At 42.0% G+C, this 20005-nt stretch overlaps 1 protein-coding gene across 2 annotated transcripts in view; it reads right to left on the bottom strand.

The window, feature by feature from the left end:
* Positions 1 to 4079: 4079 nt before the first annotated feature.
* amph (amphiphysin) overlaps positions 4080 to 20005 on the bottom strand; it is a 286781-nt gene continuing 270855 nt past the window's right edge. For both annotated transcript variants that reach the window (XM_078540157.1, XM_078540156.1), the window contains 6 exons: positions 19851 to 19910; positions 14854 to 14949; positions 13787 to 13852; positions 12157 to 12444; positions 8915 to 9016; positions 4080 to 5201 (listed from right to left, as the gene is read on the bottom strand). In XM_078540157.1, the coding sequence (XP_078396283.1) occupies positions 5094 to 5201; positions 8915 to 9016; positions 12157 to 12444; positions 13787 to 13852; positions 14854 to 14949; positions 19851 to 19910 (720 nt within the window). In that variant the 3' untranslated portion in view covers positions 4080 to 5093. The remainder of the gene's footprint in view (positions 5202 to 8914; positions 9017 to 12156; positions 12445 to 13786; positions 13853 to 14853; positions 14950 to 19850; positions 19911 to 20005) is intronic.

Below are 20005 nucleotides of genomic sequence, written 5' to 3'. Positions count from 1 at the left end.
ACTTCTTAAATTCCCTTTTACACTCATTTGACATACACCCCCAAAAAAACTCAAGTCAGATATTCATCAGAAATTGGAAGATTAACCATTTGGTCTGAGGATTGTTTCATATAAGGGTTGTGATTCCTTGGACCCTCCGCTTACTTTCCACAAGCCTGTCCCCTCAAATCTCCTCCAACTGTTCCCGGTTGAAGACTCCCCTTTCAACACAGGCATCATTAGCATCTGAAACGTCGCCATCCCAGGTCAGAACTCTCCTAGTTCTATTATTCTTTTACTCTGGGGTCTTGCATCTAATACTCCCTCTTTCTCCTTCTCAATGTGGTAATCCAGAAGTTCAGCTGTCCGTTAGGAGTCCTTCAGTAACTCTTTTAGCCAACACAGAAGATGTCACGGATTCCTGTTTGAAAGGGATGTTTCCTGCACCCCAGCTTGTTCTAAAACTAAAAAAACCAAAAACCCTGCTTCAAACAGAACCACACCCACAATCTACCCGCCCCTATAATTAACTTCTGGTTACCCTGCTATTCCATTGTTTATCTCCCAAGGAACTTGGTCATATGATCATTTACTGAAAGTCAGGTACTTTACCAGAAATCCCCAATCAGAGAAACCTAGTTCTTAAGGGACCAACACCCCAACCTAAAATAGTTATTTTTCCTCAACAGCACATGGGCCATCACGAGTTGCTGTCCAAGCAGCACTGAAAGCCTCACAGTTATTCTTACCAAGGTTCTAGTTTGTTAAAGCATACTGAGCATGATCTAGTGGTTATGGTGTTTCTCCAGGATCTCTTCAAATCTGTGGAAGTTGCAGCTGAAGATTGTGTGAATACCCATGGAAATTCAGCTCCTTTGCCTTCATGAGTTTGTTTAAAGAATCTTGTAGAACCATTTTCCCCACTTTACATGTTAGAACAGTTAGCCAGCAATTACCAGATTTTCTGCCCTGCTGCGTGTTTTGTGTTCTCAAATCCATCCATGGCTTCTCCCTCCCGATCTCTCAAATCTCCCCCAGCCCTCAAAGAACATCTCTTTTTCTCTTGACAAAAGAAGGTTTGGGAACCTGATAGTGGTCTTTAAAATTATGAAACATTTTTATTGAGGGAATGTTTCCTTATGTGGAGAATAGCATAACATAGCATAACTGGCGCCATCAATATGAGAGAGTCACCAAGAAATTCAATAGGGAATTCAGAAGAAACTTGCTTACCCAGAATGGTAAAAATCTGGAAGTCGCTACTAGGGAGTGGCTAAAGCAGTTAGAATAGATATATTTAAGGGGAAGCTAGACAAGCATATGAAAGAGAAGGGAATACAGGGTTATGATGGTAGATGAGGAAAGATGGATGGAATATAAACACTGGCATGGAGTGGTCGGGCTGAATGACCTGTTTCTTTGCCGTATACCCTATGTAAAACTTTGCTTTCCTGCAACTCTTGTCCTCCTGAGTACCCTACAGTTCTTTCATCCATCCTTGGCAGCTATGCCTTCAGCTGTCTAAATGTCTTTGGGATTTCCTCCCTAAATCCCTATACATCTCTCCTTTAAGGTGCTCCTTGAAAACCCATCTTTTAGACCAAGCTTTTGGTTACCTGCCCTAATAGATCATTTTTTGGCTGTGTCAATTTTTGCCTGTGATTATGTTCTTATGAATTGAGACATTTTGCAATGTTTAAAGGTGATATATAAATGCAAGTTGTTGGAAACATGTTTGCCATTCTTCAGTTCTCAACTACTCCTGTATTTATGGAGTATTGAAAAATATTTGCCAAAGTAGCACTAATTCCTTCATTCTAGGTTGCATTATATCTAACACACAAAGCAAGTGGATATTTAATCCTTCAAGTTACTGCATAACCTTTTTTCTTTACTAATTTCTACATGTGCTATGAGTCCCAGAACCCTTTTATTTACTATGGCTAAAATTTGACTTTGGTTATCCTTTGTGAAAACTGACATGAAGAATCCATTTAATCTATCTGCCATCTGCTGATATTCAGTAATATTTTACAGAATTTACCCTTTCATGGCCCATCTGATTTACTTCTATAATCTATGCTTTAAATGATTTGTTAACCTGAATTGAAATTGTGCAAAAATGATTTTGAATTAACAGAATACAAGGAAGTAAAATTTAGCATCCAAGATTCATATAAAGAGCAACTGAAGGGAACTATACTTTTTCCAATATGTATTTTATAATGTGTATTTATATAGCTCGCTTCAGTTGAATCATCACCTGATTCCCCAAAGCATATCCTCTACCTACAAGGCACAAGCCAGGAGGGTGATGGAATACTCTCCACTTGCCTGGATGAGTGCATTCCAACATTCAGGAAGCTCAATAGGACGAAACAGCCTATTTGATTTACACCATATCCAGCAGTTTAAACATTTACTCCTTCCACTACCGTCTGCAGAGTGTATCATCTACAAGATGCTCTGCAGTAGCTTGCCAAGGCTTCTTCAACAGCACCTCCCAAATCCATGACCTCTGCCACTTAGAAGGACATGGCCAGTAGATGCACGGGAACAGACCCATCTGGAACTTTCCATCCAAGTCACACACAACCCTTACCAGGAAATATATCACCGTTCCTTATTCGTCGCTGGGTCAAAGTGTTGGAATTCCCTCAGCATTCTGGGTGTACTTACATATAATATTGTGGCTGCAAGAGCAGGTCAGAGGCTGGGAATTTTGCAGCGAGTAACTCACCTCCTGACTCCCCAAAGCCTGTCCACCATCTACAAGGCACAAGTCTGGAGTGTGATGGAATACTCTCCACTTCCCTGGATGAGTGCAGCTCCAACAATACTCAAGAAGCTCGACACCATCCAGGACAGAGCAACCAGTTTGATTGGCACCCCATCCACAAGCATTCACTCCCTCCACCATCGACACACAGTGGCAGCAATGTGTACCAAATACAAGATGCACTGCCATCTAGAAGGACAAGGGCAACAGACAGATGGGAACACCACCACCTGGAAGATCCCCTCCAAGTCACTCACCATCCTGACTAGGAAATATATCGCCGTTCCTTCACTGTCGCTGGTCAAAATCCTGGAGCTCCCTCCCTAACGGCACTGTGGGTGCACCTACACCACATGGACTGCAGCGGTTCAAGAAGGCAGCTCACCACCACCTTTTCAAGGACAATTAGGGATGGGCAATAAATGCTGGCCTAGCCAGCGAAGTCCACATCCCATGAACAAATTTAAAGAAACACCAGATTCGGTGCAGCTGTCAAGAGATGGCACACAGCCTTCTCAAGGGCAATTAGAGATGTGCAATAAACGCTGGCCTTGCCAGTGATGCCCACGGTAAATTTCTTCACCCTCTCCAAGCCCTTGACATCTTTCCTAAAATATGATGTTCAGACTGAACACAATATTCCAGCTGAAGCCTAACCTATATTTTTTAAACCATAATTTCCTTATGGCTGTACTTTTATTAATAAAGTTAAGGGCCATATGCTTCATTAACAGCTTTTTCAACTTGTCATGCCACCTTCAAACACTTGTATACATAACCCCCAGCCCTCTAGGTGTATCTGTTACTGCAGCCCCTGTCAAATTGTTCTGTTTCGTTTATATCGGTGGTTCTCATTCTTCCTACCAAAATGTATCACTTCACATTTGTGTTAAATTTCACCTATGTGTCTGCCCACTTCACTGTCTATTTCCTCTGGAAATCCATTACTATCTGCCTCATTGTTTACATTTCTGAGCTTATCATCTGGAAACATTGAAATTATATCCTGCGTATCCAAGTCTATGTCATTAACATATATCAAAAGCAACATTGGTCCTAATACTGGGGGTCACTATTGTGTCCTCTTCAATCTGAAAAACAATCAAATACAAATGCTCTCTTTTTGTCCCTTAGCCAATTTTGTATCCCTGCAGCCACTGTCTCTAATCCTAATGATTTTAATTTTGCTAACAAATCTATTTTATGCTCCACCCCATTGCTGTTTAAAGTTTAGGTGGTACAGGTGAAAACGTATCCCACTGTTGGAAGCTTGGCTGTGTGGAATTCAGACTCTTAAATGACAGGAGACAGGGGGCAGCACTGTTTTACTTTTTCTTTATTCCGGCACGAGCAGTGAAATAAATAACAATGATCACAGAACCACACATCGATACAGTTATGACGCCTATTGTTAATGTTGAATTTATTTTGGTGTATGTTTCACTTAAACGGAATAAAACATGCCAAACTCTTGCTGCAGGATAAATAGAGGCCATGGTTTTAGATAACTGATATACTGTTTTATTTCACCAGTAAAGGACCTGCAGATTCCTGTGTCGATTATATAGAACAGAGTGGAAAAGCATCTTCCAGCCAGTAGGTGGAGGAGTCTTGTCCCTTGAGCATCATTCTGGATTTATAATCTTTATGCACAATACATTACAAACACGACTTCTCAGATTTGTTTTGGCAATAAAGCAACAAGATTTGTTCAAAAACAGAGCCAACAGGAAGTGCTGGATGTAGGAGCATGACATATATGGTGAGGAAATACATAAAGTAGGGTCACTTACATTGCATTACTGAAAAGACAGCTCTTCAGTCATATCGGTGTTGTATGAAAACAATTTGCAGTAAACATATTAAAGATTAATAGTATACAGATTATTTGACTACTTGACAAACTACTGAACTGTGATGCACTGCAACAAATTTATGTGGTGCATGGTGCAAAACATAAATTTGTCATCGGGAGGATTACACTAGCGTTATACTGATAGTGAGGGGTTCATTCAAGAATCAACATTAACTCCAGGAGAACACAAATAAAGTAATGGAGTTTCACTTTGATAAGCAAATACATATTCATTTCCATAGTTGGTTTGAAATAGTTATATCGAGGTCAATGCCATGCTTCCTGTGTTTTCAGCTAATATACATGTCCTCTCTTCATTGTGTTCATTAGATGCTTTTAACCTTGCTGATTATCTTTTCAACTCTGAAATTACCCTTTGAAGATTCTAAGGACACAACCGTGCTGTGGGAGACCATGTGGTTTGCAGAGCAAAGTTCTGCTTTTCTGATAACTTCCTCACAGACAGACAACGGCTGATGCCTACTCCAGTTGTTGAGTGAAATTCTTGGGAAACAAACCTTTATAGGTGTTGGCAGTGCCATACTGTAACCAATCCGACTCCCTTATACCTGTGAGCCACCCAGCATCCTGTAAGGGTAAAGAACACGTTTATCTGTTTTCATAGGTAAATGCAAAAAATATCATGGTACTATTCAAAGATTAAGGTAACTATCCCCCATCTCCAACCCCTGGTCCTGATCAACATTTATCCCTCAAGTGACACCACTAAAACAGGTCCTCTGGTGATTTATTTCATTCCTGTTTGTGTGAGCTTGATGGGTAGAAAATTTGCTGCCACAGTTCACAACAAATAACAGCAACTTAGTACCAAATAGGACAATTTTGCAATTTTGTGCTCTCAGTAGGGAGAAGTTGTGGAGTGTGTATAATAGGAAGCACATAGAGGAAAATCATCAACACACAATCCGTGACATTTACCATATGCTCCCTACAACCACCTCTCTTCACTGGACATGTAGAAGTTGAAACTGCACAAACACATTTCACTGAGTATTATATAATTGCCAAAGGAGGAGGCTTTCATCTTGTCAATCTAAAAATAGAAAATTTATAGTGCATCATGTCTTCGCCAGCTGAAAAAGTTATCCAACGTAACCCCTTGGTCTGTAGCCCTGTAAGTTACAGCACTTCAAGTGCAAGTATAGGTATTGTTTTTAAATGCAATGAGGGCTTTTGTCTCTCTCAGTGAGTTGAGATCCGCACCACCCTTGGGATGAAAAAAATTCTCCTTAACTCCCTGCTAATCCTTCCATTAATTATTTTAAATCTATGCTTCCTGATTGTTGACCTCTTTGCTAATGGAAATCAATTCTTCAACTCTATCTAGGCCTCTCAATTTTATACACCTCAATTAAATCCCACCCACCAGCCTCCTTATTTCCCAAATAAAACAACTCCAGCCTACCCAATCTTTCTTTATGGCTAAAATTCTCCATTCCTGGCATCATCTATGTGAATTTCCTCTGTACCCTCTCCAGTGCAATTACATCCTTCCTGTAATGTGGCGATCAGAACAATACATAGGTACTTGAGGTGTGGCATAACTAGTGTTTTATACAGTTCTAACATAACATTCCTGCTCTTATATTCTATGTTAATAAAATATCTGTTATGCCTTCTTAACAACCTTATCTACCTGCCCTGCTACCTCAGGGGTCTATGGACATGTACTCCAAGATCCCCCTGTTCCTCTACACTCCTCGGTATTATTTATTAGTACTACCAAGATTAGGCTGACTAGCCTCTAATTACTCAGTCTATCCCTTCCTCCCTTCTTGAACAACAGTGCAGCATTAGCAGTTCTGCAGTCTTCTTGTACCACACCTAAAGCTGGAGAATTGTGGAAGAGGATCAGATCCTGCTTTTTCCTCCCTTGCTTCCCTTAGCAGCCTGGGATACATTTCATCTATGCCTGGTGATTTATCCATTTTTAAAGATGCTAAACCTTTTTCCTCTCTCACTATGTTTATACCATCTAATATTTCACATGCCTCCTTTTCAACAACAGCGTCAAATCATCCCCTTTTGTGAAGGCAGATGCAAAGTACTGATTAAGAACCACACCCATGTTTCCTACCTCCACAGACAGGTTAACTTTTTGGTCTCTAATTGGCCCCACTCTTTCCTTAGTTATCCTCTTGCTTTTTGTAGTTATAAAACATTTTTGGGCTTTCCTTGATTTTACCTGCCAATATTTTTTCATGCCCTCTTTCTGCTTTCCTAATTTCAGCCCTGTACTTTTTATGCTCCTCTAGGCTCTCTGCAGTATTGAGCTTTTGGTATCTGCCTAAAGGTTTCCTTCTTTGCTTTTTCCCACTCTGTATGCTCTTTGACATCCAGGGGTGTCTAGTTTGGGAGTTCCACCCCTTTCCTGTGTGCGAACATATTAGTTCAGAGTCCTCTGTAATTCCTCCTTGCCCGCCTCCCACTGTTCTGACACTGATTTTCCTTCAAGTGGTTGTTTCCAGTTGACTTTTGCCAAATTACATCTTAGTTTAGTGAAATTGGTCTTTCTCCAAATTAAAACTTTTACTCTTGGTTTACTTCTATCCTTTTTCATAACTACTCTAAATGCAACTGAATTATGATCACTGCCATCAAAAATGCTCTCCCACCAACACCCCTTCCACTTGCCCAGATTCATTTCCTAAAACTAAGTCCAAAACAGCCCTTCTGTTGTTGGGCTTGCTATGTATTGACCAAAAAAGTTCTCCTTAAGGTATTTTATTAATTCAGCACCTTTTACACTTATTTTGTCCAATTAACAATTAAGTAACTGAAATCTAATACTGCTACTAATACTGCCCTATTGTTTCTGCATTTCTCAGCAATTTGTCTACATATTTGCTCATGTATCTCCATCTGGCTCTTTGGGGATATTTAGTATAATCCCAGCTGTGTGATTGCCCCTTGTTTATTCCTCAGTTGAACTCGTATGACCTTATTTGATGATCCTTCTAACAAATCATTCTTCCTTACAACTGTGATCTGGGATTCACTCAAACCCAGGTTTGGGCTGAAATGAAGTGTTCAAACACATTTCTGATAGATGGGACAGAATTCATTTGTAAGGTTTTTATCTGTGGTTATATTAAAATGCACTTGTGTCACTAGGCGCATAGTCAACACAAGTTAGTTGCATCAGTGAAGTATAAAATTAAAACCCAAGATGGCAGTCAGTCTCATTAATGATCCAAGAAACCACTCCTTGAACTCATTAACTAAGCTGGAATCTGGATGCTCAGTGCTAGCTCTCAAGGAGCTCTGGCATTTTAATTTATCTGCAGATCACAACCTGGAGAAAAATTGTTTGGATCAAAAGTCGTCAAAAGTATCAATCAGATTTCTGCAAAGAACATCTGGAAACCAACAGCTAATCCTGATCTTGTGGTTCTCTCTCTTTAATGTTGACATTTATTACCCATGCTTATTGTTGTGTTGTCTTGCATTCTTGCCTTTGTTTGAGGAAGGTTGTGAGTTAAAGTCCCATCCCAGCACATAAATGCAGGCTTATACTTCAATGAAGTATTGAGGGGGCCTGCATTTTGGATCAAACCCAACTGTCTTTTATTAGCCGGAGGTAAAAGATACCATTTGAAGAAGAGCGGGGAGCTCTCCTGGTATCCTGGCCATCATTCCTCTCTCAGCCCGCACCATCAAGTAGTTATTCATCTTATCTGGTGTTTGTGGAATCTTGTGAATAAATGGGCTGCCATGACACATAACAACAGTGAACACACTTCAAAAGTAATTAATTGGATAAAAGCTCTTTTGGATGTTGGGATGTAGTAAGACGTTATATAATTGCAAGTTTATTTTTTTATTGGAGCAAGTCCTCTTTGAAAAGTACATGGAATGCTTCGCCAATTCCAAAAGCTGAGGGTCACTGTGACTCTAATCAACTTCTCCAATATTTGAAACAAAAATGCGTGTCAACTACATCATTTTAAAAAATCAATGACTCCCACAAAATGATGAAACGTTTTGCATCCCTTCAGAATATCATTGTATTAAACCTTCAGAATTTTCATTCTTCTTGCCAACAGACACCTTTCTTCCTGCACATGCACAAGAGGCAGGAAATAATAACAATATTTCATTGTGGCTAAATTTCCAATGTGAACAGTCAGTGGATCCTTATGTTTATTAACTTTGAGTTTCAGATTTTCTAGTTGCTTGACCTCAGTGTGGTTTGAAAATAGTGTAAAAAAGAACCTTTTAGAGAACTTTTTCTGTTGGAATTTTAGCATCTCTGTCATATGTTTATGATTTCTGCTTACCTGGTCTTCTAATATCTCAGATGGAATCACTAACACAATGTCTCCACGCTGCAAGTTAAGCTCATCTGCATTAGCAGCTTCAAAGTTATGGAGTGCTTGAACCTGTTGGAAAATTCAACAATAAAATGTCTGCTTTCGTTGATATTGCATCCACCACATCAAGGTCCAATTCATCTTGCACATCATATTAACAGCCACTGACTGGATTACTACATCAACTTTCAACCCATAGTGTTCTGAAAGTCCAGGAAACACACCTCTAATATTTACAGAGAAAAGGAAAAACTAGTTAATTGTCAGCCTTGGATCATTGGTAACATGCCTCTGGGTCCACAGGTTGTGGGTTCAAGTCTCACTCCCCAGAGTCTTGAGCATATAATCTAGGCTGAAAATTCAGTGCCGTTCTGAGGGAATACTGAATGGGCAGAGGTGCCATTTCTTTGGATGAGATGCTCCGTCTGTCCTCATAGGTATATAAAAAAAGATCCCACGTGGCACTTTGAAGAAGTGGGGTTGTCCCAGAGTCCTGGTCAATATTTATTCCTCAAACAACATCACGAAAAACATTACTGGGTCATTATCTCATTGCTGCTGCGATTGCCTACATTGCAACCGTGACTACACTTCAAAAGTAAATCCTTAACTGTAAAGCACTTGGCAAGGGGGGTGGTGGGGGGTGGGGGTGGTTCCTGAGGTCATGAAAGCCACTATATAAATTTAAGTTATTTCGATCTCTAATATTTATCCATGGGGAAAAAAAAACTCCTATTTGAATAACTGATAGTTTGTCTGAAAGGAACAGAATTTTGGAAGTATGGAGAGGTGCAAAGAGAATATTTGCAGATAAAATGCATGCGCTAATGGTAAGAAAACACACTTCATGCCTGCCCTATTTTGGCAAAACCTAGTGAATGTAAACTCTGTCTCTCAATCTGCAAGGATTAATTTTGCCATCCCACTCTCCAGCGGGGAGTCTTATTTGAAGGGAGAGTAAGTCAGAGATCTGGATCTAATACAGATTTAGTTGTGAAACAGCTCTGATTTCAGCTACAATTGGTCTTTGTGACTCTGGGCTAACTGGCTGGGGGGGAGGGGGAAGAGTTGTAGCGGGGGTGAGGTGGGGAGGGAATCAGCCAGTGAAATACTGTCCAGGAATCTACCCAAAAAGTTTGTTGACAATACAAAAGTAGGTTTGTTTCTAGAAAAGGCTAAGAGGACATCTAATAGAGACTTTTAAAAATTAGGGTTTTGATCATGTGAATGAGGATAGACTATTTCCTCTGGTTGGGCAGTCAATGTGTGATCATGAAGTAAAATTTAAAATTCTCACCAACAGAGTGAGGTGGGAGATTTGGACAAATTCCTCTATGCAGAAGACTTTTAGAGCATTTTACACAGGGAGTGGTTCAGACATCTTTTAAATGGATAAATATTTGGAGCAGAGGCAGATATAGGGCTTTGCGGAGTGAACAGGTAAGTGGGATTAGCTTTGGATTGGCCTAGGAAAGAATTGGCACAAACACAAGTATGTTCTTTTGTACTGTATACTTCTGTATGTGCGTGTGTATGTGCATGTGGACTTCTGTTGAGGAAAGGATCTGGTTTGTATCTGTTGCCACCACAGCTGAATTGCCTGTGCACACTCACTCATATTCAGAATTTCAATCTGTGGAAGATATGGAGCTTGATTGGCTTCTGTGAAACTGTATTCTAGCCTGAACTGCAGGGGAGTGCAGACAAGTAGCAATGAAAGGAACTAAGTTATAAGCTATAGCTGTAAACTATTACAGTAGAAAAACAAATCACACTTGTAGCTGTTCAATATTAAGTGATTTTTTAAAAAAACATTTACATAAATATAATCTGGGGCAATTAAGATATAGGGCGGAATTATCCCAGATTTTCACTAAGCATGGTAGTGGGCGGGTAAAATGATGTACCCACTGGCCGCAATGGCGGGTTTTCATGCCGTATTGTCCAAACCCGCTGCATTAGTTATGCATTCCCGGGAAACACGCCGTTTCGATGGTGGGCAGGCTGTCATTCGCTCGCCATGCCATCACCTCGCTAATTCATCACACCGGCGCCATATTTAAAGTCCAGCCACGTGTACACATCTCAGTGCTTCCAGACCATGACTACTGCAGGGAAGATGTCCACGAAAGGCATAAAGACTGCAGCCCCAAGATTTAGTGACAGGTCACTGAAACGCTTTTGGAAGCCATGGAGGCCTGCTGCGATGTTCTCTACCCCCACTCTGGCCACAGGATGGGCAGCGGTGTGACCAACCAGACTTGGCAGGCAATGGCAGTGGTAATCAGTGCCAATGCTGCACAGAAGATGTCGGCCATCCAATGCAGACAGAGGATGAATGATCTCATCTGTGCTGCCTGGGTATGGCAACCATCTCATCACCCTAAACTCACACTCAAGCTCATCACACATTCACTGGCATCTCACTCACTGCCAGCTCAAGGGACATCACCACCCATTCTCACACACACACCCTCACATGTCTATTTGGCCTCATCTCCTCTGGAGACTGGCTCCTCAGCCCTCGCCATCTTGAGGCCACTTGCATAGATCAATATGTGCCCCACACACACTCTGGGTTACCTTCCTTCCCCAGTACAGCCCTCCTCCTGCAGCCTCTTCTTTGCTTGAGGTCACTTCTCCCTCTTCCCCAAGCAAGCCCTAGCCCTGCAGCCATTGCAAAGCTATCCACATATGGCTGATCTGGTAGGTAGAGACCTGCCCGTGAGCCCCCCTAAAAGTGATGTGGTGCTGTCTGCGAAGCCTGGCGCTGATGACTGCGAGTGCTGACTGAAGCGAGGTAGACAAACAAACCCTGAAGTCCCAAGTGAAGTGTAGCCCACCAGGTGCACGTCACTTATGTACAGTTGTGAAACACGTTGGCCTGTTTTCCCACTGATGTTGGCAGATGATCTGGTGGGGGGTTGGGGGGGTGGGGGTGGGAGGGGGGAGGTGTGGACAATTTCAGCAGGCTAGCCTAATAATGATATGCAAATGTATTACAATGAGGTCCCCGACGTCTGATGGTGGGAAACACGGCTTGCCACTGATAGGCTGAGCAGACGACCGCAAACTGGTTTCACGCTGTCGTGAAACTGATCGCGCCATATTCTACGTTCATGCCACCGAAAGTGCCCGACGCCGGCAGGCACAGAAAATCCCGGCCATAGAGTCTTGTTTATTTAGCTGAAGAACATAAAACATCTCACCTTATACATGAACCCTGGAGGCATGCTCTGCGAGTCAGAAACTTCACCCTCAGGTGCACTCTGTTGCTGAGGGGCACTGGCACTTTCTGCACTGACATTTTGCCCAGTGCTAACTGAGCTTATTTCTTCTGTTTGTTCCGATGCACTGGCTGCTTCAGATGTCTTCACGTCTGTGACTGGCATCTGTTCCACTTCTTGCAAATCCTGAGCTTCATCCTCTTCAGGACCTCGATCATCTTCCCCCTCATTGTTGGATGCAGGCTGAACAATTACTGAAGGAACTGAAACCTTTCCAAAAGACACACAAATCAAATTTAAAATGCCTCTCATGTACAGAAGTCTCTCAAAAGTAACGTACTAAGAAATTCCAATTATCTCAAGCAAAGCAGAGTGGGCTTTTGAGAATTTGTGAAGCCTGCCATCAATTTTGCAATATTTGCTTCTGGTGTACAATCTACACCACAGGAAACACTGGACGGGAAAAAGCTCCCAGTAAGTAAGACTCAGATAAACAGCCCTTTAATGTTGAGGTTTAGATAGACTGCCCAGGTACATAATTAATCCAAATGGATTCATCTCTGCATATTGCCAAAACAAAAAGAGGACAGGCTGCAGTCAGAGGGTGGGACTGAATATTGAGCAACAGGACAATCAACATCTTTCCATTCTAAGATTTCCAAAGTCTCACTGTGGGCAAGGGACAAGGATAATAGGTGTATCAGAACAACATTACCTTCAAATTGCACACTGTCCCAACCTGGACAATTAATAGCCATTTCTTCATGGTCATTGGGTCAAAATATTGGAATTTCCTACCTAATAACATTGTGGGAGCACTTTCATCACACGAACTGTAGCCATTCAAGAACATGGCCAGGCACCAGTGGTGGAAGTTTCACATTGGGTGTGATCCCAATACTTACACCATGGATTTTCAGTCCTGACAAGTTTCATTCTTAAAAACAAAAAACTACTGCAGATGCTGGAAATCCAAAACAAAAACAGAATTACCTGGAAAAGTTTCATTCTTGGTACACTGGCCAGAAACAACAATAGCAGCTTGCATTTATTTAGCACTTTTAGATGCAGGAAAACATCCCAAGCCACTTCACAAGAACATATCAGGCAAGATTTGACACTATCCTGAAGAAGCAGATATCAGGACTTGGACAAAGAGGTAGATTTTGAAGGAGATGGAGAGGCAGAGAGGTTTGGACAGCTTAGGGCCTAGACGGTTGCTGGCATGTCCACAAGTTTTAGGAAGTGTAATGATCAGCTTCAATAATGGTCACGTAACCTGATTCTGAATTCATTGGTTAATTTCATACAGTGTGAAAAATGATGGAAAATTTATGCAAGAACTGTCACCTCGCTCCACCACCACCATCTGTCCCCAACCCCAACCCCGGGACAAAGAAGTACAGTATTGTAGGATCATTGGAAATGAAATATAACTGATGTTTTTATCCTAATCTACAAGGTGACTATAATTATTTAAAAGGAACTGTACTAAGTTGGACCTTTTATCCTTGTTTTCCATTGCATGCTGGCACAAAAATTGCTGAATATGGCTCATTTGCAAAGCTGATGGATGCACTATCGGAATCAGGTTTAGAGGGGGAGTATGTACCTGAGAAGGCTCCAAGTCTTCAGAAATTGTCTTGTTTTGTTCAGTCTCTGCCTCAGGTGTCACATCCTGTAAGGCAAAAGTCAGAACAGATTTGAAAGCAGTTCTTAGTGGCACTTGAGTTCTTCTATATGTTAGTCTGGATTATTGTGCTACTCTCTGGTTGGATACCATTCTTACAGCACGTCACTGTACAAACTGGATTACAGTGCCTTGGCATTTAACTGCTGAAGAACGTTATTTAACTTTCTACTGGGCCTATTGGTTCTACATTCTGCTATGTTCTTTGAATGTACTGTAGCACAGTATTGGAGTGCACTTAGGCCTGTGGAAGTGAAAGCAATGGGTTTTAGGATGTCCGATCCTAGTGTCCAATGTAGTGAGGAATAGTTTTTAAAATAAAGACAAAACTGTTTGCATACTTGTGCCACACACAAAATAAACTCACTGAGCCATTTGGGGAGTTCTGATCTAGACGCATGGTGCAAGCCTATATCTGAGGCATTGCAAGCACAGTAATATTGAAGTGGAAACAACTTAGTCCTTTATCTCTTTCTCTTATTGGACAATCAAACAAGTCATTAGTCAGAAATGGAAGAATGTTTCTCCATAGAACTTACAATAACATCTGTTAAAAGTTAGTGAATAATATACTGAACCATTTTTTAATGTTGTCCCAGTAACATGCCCCATTGTTTGAGAGAATAAGTTAAGAAAAGCATTTTATGTGAAAGACTCATTTATGTTTAGTTCCATTTTATATTTCTATAACTTAAAACATCAAAGACTGAAAGATTGTCTTTGTATCTCCACCAAAAGTTATTATGACAGTCTCTAAAGGGAGATGGCATGCGTTTACATTTAAATTTTCCTCATCAGCTCTATCTGGAGACTCAATTCTCCAGCCCTTCTAAGATGAAAATCAGTGCTTTTGGGCAACTTTGGGAGAGTAAAGTCCTCAGACATTGTGATATGGAATGGTATTGGAAATGGGTAAAGAGCAATGGAATGCAAGGCCGGTAGGATTAGCACAGCTAGCAACAGTAGAAATAGGTTAAAATCATAATCACAGGCTGAGACATCAAGGAGGGAGACATCTGGAGAGAGTTGAGATGTATTGTGTGTTTCAACTGCAGCAAATCTTCCTTTGTAATCTCAGGTGTTGGCTGTGGATAACATTTAAATATTAATAAATTTTCAAATGTTTACCTGCATACTGAATTCATCATTGGTATATAGGCACAGGACTGTAGCCTTTTGCCTATATCATTACAAAATTGACATTCCCAATGCTATGACCCCATTCACAGTAAACCAATAAGAAAGATAAGAATGAAATTCACACTGAAAAAGACATAGGGCAGAAATTTTCGCTCGAGTGTGAAATGACGCGCGTTGACGTCGGCTGAGCATGCCAATGTCAACACGCAGTCGCGCGATAGTTCAGTCGGTGGGTGCGCGCTGGAGCTAACAGCGCGCCCGCCGACAATTAAAAGGCCTGTTAAGGCCATTAAGTAATCAATTGACATAAATTTTTCGCTAATGGTTGGCGGGCAGGCGAAAAAGCCAAGAAGCCTTTGCATTTTTTTGGAAACCTCATCCACGGGCGGGATGAGGTTTCCAAAAGCAAATAAAAATAAAATTAAAAATTTAAGTATTCATTAATAAAATGTCCCTGCTCATGTGACAGAGTCACATGAGGGGACATGTTTTATTACATTTCTACTTTCTTTATTTTTTTTTATATCTCTTCATCCCCCTGAGGCACAGAGCTGCCTCAGGGAGGTTATGCAGCGCTCACTCGTGTGCATGCGCGAAGTTCACGCTCGGCCGGCTCGCACTCCCCCCCCCCCCCTCCCCCCCCGCCTCTCGCATAGGCAGCGCTCAGTGATACCCCTCACGCTTCACACTGGGTGGGCCTTAATTGGCCCGGCAGCATGAAATTGCGGTGCAGTGGTGGTCGTGGGCGGTGGTCGGCTTCCCAACGGCACCCGCATGCCCCCGTTGAGCCCGCCCGCCAAGGGCAAAATTCTGCCCATAGATGCGCATCACAGTACACATAACAGTGAGGAGGATGAGTTCATGGAACACATTCAAGGTAGTTTCCTAGATCAGCGTGTCAAGGAACCAATTAGGGAACAGATTATTTAATATCTAGCATTGTGCAACGATACAGGTTTAATTAATAAGCCTGTCATAAAGGAGCTCCTGGGAAGAGTAATCATAATATAAGAATTTTATTTTGAATTTGAGAGTGACTTAATTAAGTTCGAAATGAGAGTCATAAATCTGAACACAGCAAACTACATAGAAATGAAGGGTGAGTTGACTAAGGAAGATTGAGAAATTAGATTAAAAGATATGATGGTGCATAAGCAAAGGCAAATACTTAATTAATTACTTTAACTAAATACATATTTCCTTAGTAATGAAAACCCCAATGGAGAAGTGGTCCAACTGCAGCTAACAAGAGAAGTAAGCTGAGGATTTGGAGGATTTTAGAATTCAGCAAAGGATGATTAGGAAATTGATGAAGAAAGAATGGAATATGTGAATAAACTAGGTAGTGAAATTAAAACAGGTTATAAAAGTTTCCAACGGTATATAAAAAGGAGTAGATTAGTGAGAGTAAACATCGGCCTCAATTTTGCACTTGTCAGGCACGTGCGATCAGTGGGCCCAGGAGCGGATGGGGAATTGTCCCCCCAACCACGATTGGCCCCCCAGCCGCAATTTCACACTGGTTGGCCAATTAACAGCAAGCCAGCCAGCGTGAAACGCACCCTGGGCAAGGCTCAGCACTGCCGGTGGGGCAGGAAGAGTGTGGGCGCCGACGTCACCACGGGTGCTGATGACGTCAGCGCTTCCGCTGAGCTCCCTGAAGGCAGCCCGATGCCTCAGGTAGCTGCAGACCTCCAAATAATAAAAGAAAGCACAAAAATGCTGCAAAAAATTTCCATGCAGCAGAATCAAGCACCTGAAAGCGTACCACATTAAAACAAACAGCCCCCAGATATTTCTTCTTATTTTAAGTCCATATGGAGATTTCATCCTGCCCTTGGATGAGGTTTCATCAAAAATGTAAAGCCCACCTGGCCGAATGGCCCATTCGCCAACCGTTAAGGTTGGACGGGCCACGAAAAATCACTTACAATTGGGCCGTTAATGAGCTTAATTGCGCGCTTAATTTTGGGTGGGCGCTCTTTCGACTTCTGCACACGCCTGCCGAGCGAAATATCGCGCAAGTGCGCAATGACATCGGGACGCTTGCCTGATGTCATCTTGTGCGATTTTAGGCCTGTTCAGGTCGGGCACACGCCCGCCCACTGGACGTAAAATTATGGCCCATGGATCCCTTAGAGGCAGCGAGGGGGGAAATTATAATGGGGAATAAGGAGGTGGCAGAGGCATTAAACGAGTATGTGGTATCAGTCTTCACAGTAGAAGACAGAAAAAACATTCTGGAAATAGTGGGGAACCAAGGGTCTAATGCGAATGTGGAACTTAAAAGAAATTAGTATTAATAAAGAAATAGTACTGCAGAAATTAATGGGCCTAAAATCCAACAAATCCCTTGGACCTGAGGGCTCCATCCTAGGGTTTTAAAAGAGATAGCTACAGAGGTAGTGGATGTATTGGTTTTGATCTTCCAGAATTCCCTAAATTCTAAAATGGTCCCCATGAATTGGAAGGTACAAACATAAACCCGCTATTCAAGGAAGGAAGGAGAGAGAAACCAGGGAACTATTGGCCAGTAAGTCTGACATCAGTAGTAGCGAAAATGCTAAGAACTATTATTAAGGATGTGACAACAGGGCACCTAAAAAGTCATAGGGCAGAATTTTGTCGTCGACGAGCTGGGGGCGGGGCCCATTCGCCGACACGGAATGATGTCAGGTGGAACCCCTGATGTCACCCCGCCCCATTTAAATTTTCAGGAAGGCGGGGGCACAGCAAAATCAGCTGTGATTCGCACCCACCGACCTGTCAATGGCCAATTGAGGCCATTGACAGGATCAATTAACCAATTAAAGGACCTGCCCGTCCAACCTTAAGGGTGGCGGGCAGGCCAGGAGCCCTGGCGGCAAATAGAGAAAACATGAAACCTCATCCACCGTCGGGGTGAGATTTCATGTAGGGTTTTAAAAATTGTAGTAAGTTGTTCTGTAAATTATGAACATGTCCCAACTCATGTGACATTGTCACATGAGGGGGCATGTAAAGGAATTTTTTTTTCAATTTTTTATATTTTTAAAAGTCCAGGCGATCTCCCTGAGGCTGCACTCAGCCTCAGGGAGATGTGCGCTCTTTCATGTGCATGCGCGAAAGAGCGCACTCTCGATTTCAGGGATTCCCCCCCACCCGCACAGGGAGCGCATAGCGCTTCCCGGCGGACATCACGCTGGGCGGACCTTAATTGGCCCGCCCACATAAAATGGTGACGCGGCCTGCTTCGCTGGCAGCGATCGGCTCCGTGCCCGCCGGAGATTGGGTCGGGCCTGTCCGCCCGACAGGCAGAAAATTCTGCTCATAATATGTTTGGACAGAGTCAACATGAATTTATGAATGTTTGACAAATTTGTTAGAATTTTTTTGCCGTTGTACCTGGCAGGTAGATAAAAAGGAACCAGTGGTTGGAGTGTATTTGGTTGTTCAAAAAATGTTTGATCAGGTGCCACAAAAGAGGTTATTACCCAAGTTAGGGCTCATGGGATTTGACGTAATATATTAGCATTGATTGAGGATTGGTTAAGAAACAGAAAACAGAGTAAGGGTAAATGCTCATTTTCAGAATGACAGGCTGTAACTTATGCAGTGCTACAAGGATCAGTGCTGGGGCCTCAGCTTTTTACAATCTACATTAATGATTTAGATGAGGGAACCGAATGTCAGGTGAGGCGTTGTACTGGGAGAGGTGCCTCACTCAACGTATGCGTTTCTTTCAGGGAAGATGGACCAGAGGTGGGGTTGGGGAGATCATTATTTAAACTGTCAGTATTTCATCAGCTCAGGATTAATGTATAAAAAAGAAAATATACTCTTATACAGATGTGATAAATAGATAAGCACTAATGGAAAAAAGGATGCGATGATTTGAAACATTAAATTGTTAAAGACTGGGCTGGAGCTTCCTCGATCTGACTGATGCTGGTCCTACTTCAATCTTGCCAATAGCAACATACACCAAAATTTCCTGAGAATCTCAACAACATGTAACCAAACTTAAACAAAAGGATACGACAAGCCAAAATCATTGCAAACATGTTTAAGAAAATGCAATTGTGGGAGCTTCTCTTTTTTTTAATGCAACAGGTTCTGATGCCATAAAAAAAAAATCCAAGCTATAGAAGGTACAGTGCAGGTCTCAGTAGGGAGTAATAAAAAAAAATCAATGTGAAACACTAGAAATAGTGACTGAGAGATCCAACCACGCCTAAAGGGTTGGATGTGAATACTCGTCCACTCAGAACAGGCCTGAATGCTGGAAACCACCTTTTAAATCGGGGAGGTGGGGGTAAAAGCCATTAAATGAGCTAAGTGGGATTTCTGGGGACACGATTCAGGGAGTGATTAAGGAAATTCACTCATGGCAGTGTTTTGGTGAAAAACCAGCGTAAAATCGTTGTAATGCCACAGCTGTGCTGGCAGTTTTTTTTGTAAAACACATACTAATTTGCACCTCAGCATGGAGCTTCACCTACTGGGAGCCCGCATCAGGGATTTGGGATCTGTAGGTTTTTCATTCCAGAAGCCCATCTCTGGAACTCAGCAGGCCCTATGGAATTTTCCACCCTGGAATCGCGGAATTATAAGTTTCATAAAAAGAACACTTGTTTTGGGATTGCAAAATACAGGTTGCACTGGACATGCTCATGGTGCAATCTCTGCTATTCTGAAAACATAATCAGCTGCATTATTGCAGCATTCACTGTTTCCACATGGAAAACTGTTCTTTTTAGGGACAAAGTGGGATGAATAGGAGTGAGAGCTGATGGCAAATATTTAATTTTAATGAGCAGATGATGCAATTTAAATTTAACCCAGCCCTCAGGCAACATTTACATACCTCAGTGCTCTCAGTCTCAGCACTGACTGCTGGCTCCTGCACCTCAGGTTCCTTAGTTTCCTTTACGGGGAGTAAAACAGGGAATTTCGTTAAACTGAACAGAGAATGGTAGAATGCTACAGAACAGTAACAGGCTATTCAGCTCATCAAGTCTG

The sequence above is a fragment of the Cetorhinus maximus genome, chromosome 4 (assembly GCF_964194155.1).
Source record: "Cetorhinus maximus chromosome 4, sCetMax3.hap1.1, whole genome shotgun sequence".
NCBI classification, from domain to species: Eukaryota; Metazoa; Chordata; class Chondrichthyes; order Lamniformes; family Cetorhinidae; genus Cetorhinus; species Cetorhinus maximus.
Note: the sequence above shows the minus strand (reverse complement) of the source record. Positions and strands in the feature narration are given on the sequence as shown.